Source organism: Cololabis saira, chromosome 7 (assembly GCF_033807715.1).
Source record: "Cololabis saira isolate AMF1-May2022 chromosome 7, fColSai1.1, whole genome shotgun sequence".
NCBI classification, from domain to species: Eukaryota; Metazoa; Chordata; class Actinopteri; order Beloniformes; family Belonidae; genus Cololabis; species Cololabis saira.
In genome coordinates, this window is record NC_084593.1 from 26,265,893 (window position 1) to 26,277,934 (window position 12,042).

The following is a 12,042-nucleotide window of genomic DNA, read 5'->3' on the forward strand; positions in this document are numbered from 1 at the left end:
TTACAAATATAAAGAATATCGACTTTGAAGAGAATAGTGCTTTTGAAATTCGAGTACAAGCCAGGGATGGAGCAGTTTTTCCTATGATGTCAAATGCCAAATTATTAATTGAAGTTGTAGATGTTAATGACAATGCACCTGAAATATCTGTTACATCACTGTTAAACTCTGTAAAAGAGGACGCATCCATTGGCACTGCAATTGCTCTTGTTTCAGTGTTTGATAAAGATGGCAGTAAAAATGGGATGGTGAGCTGTAAAATATCCAGTGGCATACCTTTTAAATTAGAATTAAATTATAAAAATGACTATTCATTAGTTGTTGCTGGTCCGCTCGACCGAGAAAATTCACCTGAATATAATATAACCATCACAGCAACAGATGAGGGCAGCCCGCCTCTCTCCAACACCAGCGTCATTCATGTACACGTATCTGATGTAAATGATAACACACCTCATTTCACAGAAGAAACAGTTAATGTATTTATAAAAGAAAACAGTCCAATAGGAGCAGTTATGAAAACTATTTCAGCAGTTGATGCAGATATTGAACAAAATGGTCGTGTGACTTATTCACTTTTACATAACAGTAACTCTATGTCACCCTCTACAATGTTGAACATCAACTCAGAGACGGGAGACATAATCACCTTACAGTCTTTTAACTACGAAGAGGTCAAAACTTTTCACTTTCAAGTTCAGGCAACAGACTCTGGTGTTCCTCCACTAAACAGCAACGTGACTGTGAATGTATTTATTCTGGACGAGAACGACAACAGTCCCGCGATTCTACCTCCTTTTTCTGAGCATAGTTCGGATATTAGTGAGACTATCCCCTATTCTGCTGAAGCAGGATACTTTGTTGCAAAAATCAGGGCTGTGGATGCAGACTCTGGATACAATGCCCTGCTTTCTTATCATCTCTCTGAGCCTAAAGGAAGCAACCTGTTCAGGATCGGAACGAGCACCGGAGAAATCAGGACTAAGAGGAGAATGAGTGACAATGACCTGAAATCTCACCCTTTGGTGGTTTTGGTTTCTGATAATGGAGACCCTTCTCTGTCAGCTACTGTGTCTATTGACGTGGTTGTGGCTGAAAACACCCCTGACGTCCAGACTTCATTTAGACATGTGCCTATAAAAGAAGACAACTTCTCAGATTTGAACCTCTATCTGCTGATCGCCATTGTGTCGGTGTCAGCGATCTTTCTACTGAGTCTCATAAGTATAATAGCTGTAAAATGCCACAAAACGGACGGTGCATTCAGCAAGTACAGCGCCCCGATGATCACCACCAACCCTGATGGGAGCTGGTCTTACTCTAAAGCTACTCAGCAGTATGACGTGTGTTTCAGTTCAGACACACTGAAGAGTGACGTAGTGGTTTTCCCAGCAGGGTATCCTCCTGTAGATGCGGAATTGATCAGTATTAACGACGGAGACACTTTTACCCAAACTCAGACTTTACCTAATAAAGAAAAGGTAGGTGCACACTCTATGGTATTTTAACTTCTATTGTTTGAAATGTAATCTTCACTTTTTCTTATGGCCTTCTTTTTTCCTTTTCCTTTCCTAAACATTGTTTTAAGACTTATGAAAGCATAAATCCTTACTTTTGTTGCATACTTTTATTATAGTAATTTTATCTACTCACATATGATCTTTTAATTTAATGTTGAAGTATCACAATCATACACTATCCATGGTCCTGAAATATTGAACAAAAACATATTACAACTATGTCTGGCAAAGTACCATGCCAAATGTTTTTTTTTCTCGTGGGGGGAGTATCGGTGGAAGGTATCTGGGTGATTTGAAATTAAAAAGTGCAATAGGTTTATTTAAAAGTTGAAGTTATTATTTTGTCCACAAGGTGACAGTCGAGACTGTAATACCTAGTCAGTGACGTATGGAGGCCCCTCCCACGTTAAAAAGATAACCCTTTTTTCACTTCTTTGTTAGAGTCGCAGTGCCATAAGGAAAGGATGTTGGACTTATATTTCATTGATATTTCAAAAGATATTTTCCGCACAATAATCGAGACATAGCAAGGCCAGATACGGATGTTTTCTTATCTTTGCATGGAATTATGCATCTGCTGGGAGGACAGATCCCCTTTGAGATATATCTGGTTCTTGTTGTTCTGGAATATCACTGTGGAGCGGTATCTGGGCAGCTGTCCTATTCGGTGCAGGAAGAGGTAAACCTCGGGACTTCTGTTGGCAATCTTGCAAAGGATCTAAACCTGAAGGTGCAGGATTTAGAGTCACGTATGTTTCAGATAGTAACTGGATCAAAGAGAAAGTATTTCGACGTTAATTTGAGCTCGGGGTTTCTCTGCGTCAGTCAAAGAATAGATAGAGAAGAGCTTTGTGCGAAAACGACGAAATGCACGATAAATGTAGAGGCTGTGATTAACAATCCACTTAAACTATATCGCATTGAAGTAAACATTCTTGATATAAATGACAACATCCCCTCTTTCAGTGGCAAATCTCAATTTATCGACATAGCGGAGAATGTACTGCCTGGAACTATATTCCCCGTGCTTTCAGCCTACGACGCTGATGTAGGGAAAAACGGGATTGACACATATAAACTCAAAGCAAATGAATATTTTTCTTTAGCAGTACACAAAGGTGAGAGTGTGTCAGCTGACTTAGTTCTTCAAAAAGCATTAGACCGAGAAAAAAAAGCTGTAATTAAACTCACGTTAACTGCGGTAGACGGGGGGACGCCAGAAAAGTCAGGCACGTCGGAAATCATTATCAATGTTTTGGATACCAACGATAATTTGCCTACTTTTAAGAAAACGCTACACAAAACAACCATTACAGAAAATGCACCAATTGGGACGACAGTAATAACAGTAACTGCAACTGATGCAGACGAAGGACCTAACAAAGACATCGTGTATTTACTCAACTCGAAAGATCAGGACCATATCTTAGAAGTCTTTGAAATTGATTCTGAAACAGGAACAATAATAGTTAAAGGACCGATCGACTTTGAAACAAATTCTGCATTTGAAATTCGGGTCCAGGCTGCTGACAAAGGACAGCCTCCACTAACGGCACAGTGTAAAGTACTCGTGGAGGTGGTGGATCTAAATGACAATACGCCTGATATCACAGTGACGTCACTGTTCAGTACCGTAAAAGAAGACGCAGAAATTGGCACTGCCATTGCACTGGTTTCAGTTATCGACAGGGATGGAGGTAAAAACGGCGAAGTAAACTGTGAAATATTAAATTCAGTTCTCTTTAAATTAGAAACAAATTATAAAAATTATTACTCTTTGGTTATTGGTCATGCCTTGGACAGGGAACTCACTTCCAACTACAGCATCATAATCAAAGCCACAGATGAAGGTAGCCCTCCTCTCTACAACACAAGTGTACTTTTTATTCAAGTTTCAGACGTAAATGACAATGCACCTTCGTTTTCAGAGGCGGTAATTAACATGTATGTGGACGAAAACAGTCCAGTCGGAACAGTTTTGAAAGTTGTATCTGCAACTGATGCTGACGATAGTGAAAATGGTCGAGTGACCTATTCAGTTATTAATAATAATTTTGCACCGATGTCTACATTGATTAACATCAACTCGGAAAATGGAGAAATAGTGTGTTTGCAGTCGTTTAACTATGAAGAGATAAAGATGTTTGAGTTTAAAGTTCAGGCCACAGACTCTGGGGTTCCTCCTCTCAGCAGCAACGTGACTGTGAACGTTTTTATTCTTGATCAAAATGATAACAATCCAACTATTCTGGCACCGTATTCTGAACATGGCTCCATTATCAGTGAGAGCATCCCCTACACTGCTGAAGCTGGATACTTTGTGGGAAAAATCAGGGCTTTGGACTCAGACTCGGGATACAATGCGCTGCTTTCTTATCATCTGACTGAGCCAAAAGGGAATAACCTGTTCAAGGTCGGAACCAGCACCGGAGAAATCAGGACTAAGAGGAGAATGAGTGACAATGACTTGAAATCTCACCCTTTGGTGGTTCTGGTTTCTGATAATGGAGAACCATCTCTGTCAGCTACCGTGTCTATTGATGTGGTGGTGGTTGAACGCACTCCTGACATCCACACTCCATTTAGACATGTGCCTATAAAGGAGGACAGCTTTTCAGATTTGAACCTGTACCTGCTGATCGCCATTGTTTCGGTGTCGGGGATTTTTTTGCTCAGTCTAATCAGTTTAATAGCTGTCAGATGCCACAGGACGGACAGTACTTTCAACAGGTACGGCGCCCCGATGATCACCACCAACCCTGATGGGAGCTGGTCTTATTCTAAAGCTACTCAGCAGTATGATGTGTGTTTCAGCTCAGACACACTGAAGAGTGACGTAGTGGTTTTTCCTGGCCCGTTTCCACCGGTAGATGGTGAACTGATCAGTATTAATGGAGGAGACACTTTTACCAGGACTCAGACTTTACCTAATAAAGAAAAGGTAAGACATGCCCATATTCTACATTGAAGTGAATACATTTCATTCCAACTTTGAGGACAACAAAACAAATATAATAACATTAATAATAATGATATTGTCATAATCTTTGGGGATAACGTATGTGAAGTCTATTTGAAAAATATATATCCTTAAAGCAAATTGTTTTGTTTGTTGATGTTGTTTTTTCTTTAACTTGTTTTTATAAACAACATTTTAGTTACCAGAGTACGAGTCAGTTCAGGAGCCCTACATAATATGATAATTACAATAAAAGTAAAAAAAAAAAAAAAAAAAATATATATATATATATATATATATATATATATATATATATATATATATATATATATATATATATATATATATATATATATATACAGTCTGACCAGCACTTATCCAGCTGGACCCTCCTCTGTGATTTTGTGCTTGTTCTCTCAGATGTAAGTCGCTTTGGATAAAAGTGTCTGCAGTAGTAGTAGTAGTAGTAGTAGTAGTAGTAGTAGTAGTAGTAGTGGTGGTAGTAGGTAGTAGTAGTAGTAAGTAGTAGTAATGTTCTACAGCGTGTCGGACAAACGTGCATCAGCTCACGGGTACCACAGTGATACATCAGCTGTCCATGGTTCTGAAATCATGTTTCCTCCGAGTTGAGACTCGGTAGCTGTTCCTGGTGCTGATTCTGTGAAGTACAGTTTTGAAAGACTATAATCCTCATCTAATTGTTATATAACAGATGTTATATAACAGATTGCCATATATGTAAAGAACAAATATCGTTATGTATAATGAAAATAATAATAATAATGAAAATATTTTTATCATAAAGCTTCAGGAAATATATATATATATATATATATATATATATATATATATATATATATATATATATATATATATGTATGTATATTGTATTGTATTGTCTTGTATTTTACTTTAATTTTATAATTTTAAATGTCCCTTCTCTTTACGGTTGTAATTCTGGAACAAAAAGACAGGAGATGTCGCTGGAGACCATGTATTCACTGACTAGAAGCTCCTCCTTTCATGATGAAAAAAACCTAGCGCGTCATCATCTGGAATCGCATCGGGACAACCCTCCACATACGAGTCCGGCCTTAAACAGTCAGGATTGTTCAAAAGAATGGATACGTGACAGCTGTATTTTTATATTTCCCTGGGATGTGAAGATAAACTCCATTTAGGATTTATTATTTTTACGTGAACGGCAATGGCTTCGTGGAGACAATGGAATTATATTGGGAGTCTGTTTTTCGTTCTTCTTTGTCTCTGCGAATGGTCTGGAGCTCAAATATCCTATACTATTTCAGAGGAGGTGGACAAAGGAACAGCGGTAGGAAATCTCGCTAAGGACTTAAATCTGGGTGTGATACAGATCAAATCTGCGGGACTTCAAATTACATCAGGGAATAACAAAAGGTATTTTGACGTAAATCCTGAAACCGGAGTACTTTATGTTAGTGACAGGATAGACCGGGAGGAGCTTTGTCCTAATATTCTAAAGTGCTCTTTAAATGTCGAGGCCACATTAAGTAACCCACGAAGCATCCATCGAATTGAAGTTGTGATTAACGATATCAATGACAATGCCCCATATTTTCAAGAAGAAATAATTGCAATTGATATCTTCGAATCTTCGTATGTCGGAGAGAGGCATCCACTGCCAATAGCTCATGATGCAGATGCGGGGATTTATTCGGTCAAAACCTACAAACTGAATCAGAATGAATATTTTTCTTTGGATATACAGAACACTGGTGATCAGAGTGTGTCTGCAGAATTAGTGCTGCAGAAAGCGTTAGACAGAGAAAAACAGTCCTCTTTTGAACTCCTTCTGACTGCGATTGATGGAGGGAAACCTCCGAAAACAGGGACTCTACAAATAAACGTGAATGTTCTAGATGTTAATGATAATTCACCTTTGTTCACTAAATCTCTTTATAAGGTCCAAGTGGTTGAAAATGCTAATATTGGAACAACATTATTAACGCTGACTGCAACCGATTCAGACGAAGGTGTTAATGGCCAGATTGTATACTCGTTTTCAGAACGGGGGCGTTTAAACCCTGATAGCAAATTTTTTTTAAATGATGAAACGGGAGATGTTATAGTTAAGGGGAGTATTGACTATGAAGAAAATAAAGCGTTTGAGATTCGCGTTCAAGCAAGAGACAAAGGAATCCCACCACGCAATGCACACAGCAAGATTTTAGTCGAAGTCATTGACGTGAACGATAATGCTCCAGAAATCACCGTGTCATCACTCATGAGTCCGGTGAAAGAGGACGCTGAAATTGGCACTGCTGTTGCAATGGTGACAATCACCGATAGAGATGGAGGTACAAATGGAATGATAAAATGTAAAATTGCAGACTCTGTGCCATTTGAATTGAAATCTAATTACAAAAATTACTATTCTTTATTGGTTGATGGGCCTCTTGACAGAGAAAAAGTTTCACAATACAATATATCGATTGTAGCTTCAGATGAAGGAAAGCCTTCCCTTTCGAGCACAAGTATAATTAATATTCAGGTTTCTGACGTAAATGACAATCCACCACAGTTCTTAAACTCTCATATTAATATTTATGTGAGAGAGAATAGCCCGATTGGAACTACTATCCACAAATTAACCACATTTGATTCAGATTTAAATGAAAACTCGGAGTCAATTTACAATTTAATTCACAGCTCTCCCAAGGCCACACAAATTTCATCATTGATAACAGTTAACTCAGACACTGGAGATATAATTAGTCTTCAAACGTTTAACTATGAGGAGTTAAAAACATTCCAGTTTAAAGTTCAGGCGAAAGATTCTGGTGTTCCTCCGCTAAGCAGCAACGCAACTGTGAACGTTTTTATTCTGGATGAGAATGACAACAGTCCTACGATTCTAGCACCATATTCTGAGCACGGCTCACCGTACAGTGAGAGCATCCCCTACACTGCTGAAGCTGGATACTTTGTTGCAAAGATCAGGGCTGTGGATGCAGACTCTGGATACAATGCACTCCTTACATATCACCTGACAGAGCCCAAAGGAAACAATCTGTTCAGAATTGGAACCAGCAGTGGAGAAATCAGGACTAAAAGAAGAATGAGTGACAATGACTTGAAATCTCACCCCTTGGTGGTTCTGATTTCTGATAATGGAGAACCTTCTCTGTCAACTACTGTGTCTATTGATGTGGTTGTGGTTGAAAACACCGATGACATCCAGACTCCGTTCAGACATGTGCCGTTAAAGGAGGACAACTTCTCTGATTTGAACTTGTATCTGCTGATCGCAATTGTGTCGGTGTCAGTGATTTTCCTGCTGAGTCTCATCAGTTTAATAGCTGTCAGATGCCACAGGACGGACAGTACTTTCAGCAAGTACAGCGCCCCGATGATCACCACCAACCCTGATGGGAGCTGGTCTTATTCTAAAGCTACTCAACAGTATGATGTGTGTTTCAGCTCAGACACATTGAAGAGTGACGTAGTGGTTTTTCCTGGCCCGTTTCCACCTGTTGATGCAGAACTGATCAGTATTAATGGTGCAGATACTTATACCAGAACTCAGACACTACCTAACAAAGAAACGGTAAGTTATTTCAAAACCTCTAATCAATTTCAAAGTCTGAAATGTCAATCCAAACTTGTCTCTATCTGATTGTATTTTTGAGGGCCCACCTGTCTACTATCTGCCAATAATCCTCTGTAAACGACTGGTGAAAAAAAAACTAACAATAATTAACATTCGATAATTTTGTATGCTGTTTTTGATTAGTAATAAGCGTATCAATAATTACATTATAAAGATAGACATATCTTTACATGGGAAAGCACGGTGGCTTGGTGGTTAGCACTGTTGTCTCACAGCAAGAAGGTTCCTGGTTCGACTCCCTGGCCCGTGTGGAATTTGCATGTTCTCCCTGTGTTTGGTGGGTTCACTCTGGTTACTCCGACTTCCTCTCACAATCCAAAAACATGCATATTAGGTCAATTGATGATTCTAAATTGCCCGTAGGTGTGAGTGTGTCTGGTTGTTTGTATATCTATGTGGCCCTGCGATGGACTGGCGACCTGTCCAGGGTGAACCTGCCCCTCGACTAAAAATCAGCTGAGATAGGCTCCAGCAGACCCCCGTGGCCCTGCAAAGGATAAAGCGGGTATAGAAAATGGATGGATGGATATCTTTACATGGGAACATATTTCGGTAATTTTTACAATAATATATAGATATAGATACGCTCTCAGTGTTTTAATTATTTTTACACAATTGAGTGTGATTTTAGGCAAGGCAAGTTTATTTGTATAGCACATTTCAAGACAATTTAGTGCCTTATTTAAAAATATTTTTTTAAATAATTAAAAGTAAAAGTTTAAAAGCAGAAATTAAAGACAGAGAAAAGGTTTAAAATAATTAAACAAATGAGATCCAAGAAATGAAGGTTGTGGTGCATTGTGATGTATTACTCAAATGCAGCATTATAAAAAGGTTTTCCACCTTGACTTAAAGCAGTTTCAGCTTCCGCAGCCCTGATACATTCTGGGAGTTTGTTCTACAGGTGAGGAGCATAACAGCTGAACTCTGCCTCACCGTGTTTGGTTGTAACTATGGGTTCAGAAAGTAGGCGGGACCCTGAGGACCTGATGGTTAGGGTTGGTTTATTATGGACCAGTGGATCGTATTTTGTCTCTAGAGATTTATAAACCAACAGTTGGATTTTAAAAATATATTTTGTGACTTACATGAGAGATGTAAAGATGAGTAAATATTTAAGAACTGGAGTTACATGGTCCACTCTCTTGGTCTTAGCAAGGACTTGGGTAGCAGTGTTCTGACCTAACTGCAGTTGTTTGGGGGATTTTTTGGGGAGACGCATGAGCGTTACAGTAGTCCAGTCTACTGAAGATAAAAGCGTGGACAAGTTTGTATTAATCCTGCTGAGACATCAGTCCATTAATCCTCGATATGTTCTTTAGGTGACATTAGGCTGACTTCTGTGGCTGTTAAAATTCTGAATGAATGAATGAATGAGTGTTTTGACACTGCCAAGGCGCTAGCCTTGGTGCTGACTAAGCTCTGCGTCTCTCAGCCGTTAGCACGTTTGGCTTCATGTGTTTTTTGAAAAATTAGCACCTTGTGTGCCACATCCATGATCCGTTTATAATGGATGTTTTTTTTTGGTGCTGACACTGTGAAGTACAATTTTGCAGACTATAATCCTCATCTAATTGTTATTTAACAGATTACCATATATGTAAAGAAATTACAAATATCATTATTTATAATGAAAATATTTTTATCGTAAAACTTCAGGAAAGATATATCTATATGAATTGTAAATCAACTGACAAAGACCTTATATATATCTCTCTATATATATATCTCTCTCTATATCTCTCTCTCTCTCTCTCTCTCTCTCTCTCTCTCTCTCTCTCTCTCTCTCTCTCTCTCTCTCTCTCTCTCTCTCTCTCTCTCTCTCTCTCTCTCTCTCTCTCTCTCTCTCTCTCTCTCTCTCTCTCTCTCTCTCTCTCTCTCTCTCTCTCTCTCTCTCTCTCTCTCTCTCTCTCTCTCTCTCTATATATATATATATATATATATATATATATATATATATATGTCTATCTATATATATATATATATATGTATATATATATATATATATATATACACATACATACATACATACAGGACTGTCTCAGAAAATTAGAATATTGTGATAAAGTTCTTTATTTTCTGTAATGCAATTAAAAAAACAAAAATGTCATACATTCTGGATTAATTCCAAATCAACTGAAATATTGCAAGCCTTTTAATATTTTACTATTGCTGATTATGGCTTACAGTTTAAGATAAAGTTTCCCAGAATATTAATTTTTTTTTTAGATAGGATATTTGAGTTTTCTTAAGCTGTAAGTCATGATCAGCAATATTAAAATAATAAAAGGCTTGCAATATTTCAGTTGATTTGTAATGAATCCAGAATGTATGACATTTTTGCATTACAGAAAATAAAGGACTTTATCACAATATTCTAATTTTCTGAGACAGCCCTGTATATGTTGTATTGTATTTTACTTTAATCTTATAATTGTAAATGTCCCTTCTCTTTATGGTTGTAATTCTGGAACAAAAAGACAGGAGATGTCGCTGGAGACCATGTATTCACTGACTAGAAGCTCCTCCTTTCATCATGAAAAAAACCTAGCGCGTCATCATCTGGTATCGCATCGGGACAACCCTTCACATCCGAGTCCGGCCTTAAACAGTCAGGATTGTTCAAAAGAATGGATACGTGACAGCTGTATTTTTATATTTCCCTGGGATGTGAAGATAAACTCCATTTAGGATTTATTATTTTTACGGGAACGGCAATGGCTTCTTGGAGACAATGGAATGATATTGGGAGTCTGTTTTTCGTTCTTCTTTGTCTCTGCGAGTGGTCTGGAGCTCAAATATCCTATACTATTTCAGAGGAGGTGGACAAAGGAACAGCGGTAGGAAATCTCGCTAAGGACTTAAATCTGGGTGTGATACAGATCAAATCTGCGGGACTTCAGATTACATCAGGGAATAACAAAAGGTATTTTGACGTAAATCCTGAAACCGGAGTACTTTATGTTAGTGACAGGATAGACCGGGAGGAGCTTTGTCCTAATATTCTAAAGTGCTCTTTAAATGTCGAGGCCACATTAAGTAATCCACGAAGCATCCATCAAATTGAAGTTGTGATAAACGATATCAATGACAATGCCCCATATTTTCAAGAAGAAATAATTGCAATTGATATATCCGAATCTTCATATGTCGGAGAGAGGCATCCACTGCCAATAGCTCATGATGCAGATGCGGGGATTTATTCGGTCAAAACCTACAAACTGAATCAGAATGAATATTTTTCTTTGGATATACAGAACACTGGAGACCAGAGTGTGTCTGCAGAATTAGTGCTGCAGAAAGCGTTAGACAGAGAAAAACAGTCCTCTTTTGAACTCCTTCTGACTGCGATTGATGGAGGGAAACCTCCGAAAACAGGGACTCTACAAATAAACGTGAATGTTCTGGATGTTAATGATAATTCACCTTTGTTCAGTAAATCTCTTTATAAGGTCCAAGTGGTTGAAAATGCTAATACTGGAACAACATTATTAACGCTGACTGCAACCGATTTAGACGAAGGTGTTAATGGACAGATTGTATACTCGTTTACAGAACGGGGGCGTTTAAACCCTGATAGCACATTTTTTTTAAATGATGAAACGGGAGATGTCATAGTTAAAGGGAGTATTGACTATGAAGAAAATAAAGCGTTTGAGATTCGCGTTCAAGCAAGAGACAAAGGCAATCCACCACGCAATGCACACAGCAAGATTTTAGTCGAAGTCATTGACGTGAACGATAATGCTCCAGAAATCACCGTGTCATCACTCATGAGTCCGGTGAAAGAGGACGCTGAAATTGGCACTGCTGTTGCAATGGTGAGAATCACCGATAGAGATGGAGGTACAAATGGAATGATAAAATGTAAAATTGCAGACTCTGTGCCATTTGAATTGAAATCTAATTACAAA

The 12,042-nt window shown here is 38.3% G+C and overlaps 2 protein-coding genes across 30 annotated transcripts in view; both read left to right on the top strand.

The window, feature by feature from the left end:
* The window catches only part of LOC133446991 (protocadherin alpha-C2-like), a 204,805-nt gene that overhangs the window by 121,694 nt on the left and 71,069 nt on the right, over positions 1-12,042 (top strand). For 2 of the 29 annotated variants that reach the window (XM_061725269.1, XM_061725282.1), the window contains exon 1: positions 1,973-4,461. The exons of 25 other annotated variants lie outside the window; for them this stretch is intronic. In XM_061725269.1, the coding sequence (XP_061581253.1) occupies positions 2,089-4,461 (2,373 nt within the window). In that variant the 5' untranslated portion in view covers positions 1,973-2,088. Of the gene's footprint in view, positions 1-1,972; positions 4,462-10,724; positions 10,969-12,042 lie in introns of those variants that run through there. 2 more of the 29 variants (XM_061725311.1, XM_061725313.1) reach the window with 1 other exon arrangement.
* On the top strand, positions 5,578-9,098 carry LOC133447726 (protocadherin alpha-3-like). Its single transcript, XM_061726455.1, has 2 exons — positions 5,578-8,065; positions 9,033-9,098. Exons 1-2 carry the CDS (start codon positions 5,687-5,689, stop codon positions 9,096-9,098), a joined length of 2,445 nt encoding a protein of 814 aa, XP_061582439.1. The 5' UTR covers positions 5,578-5,686.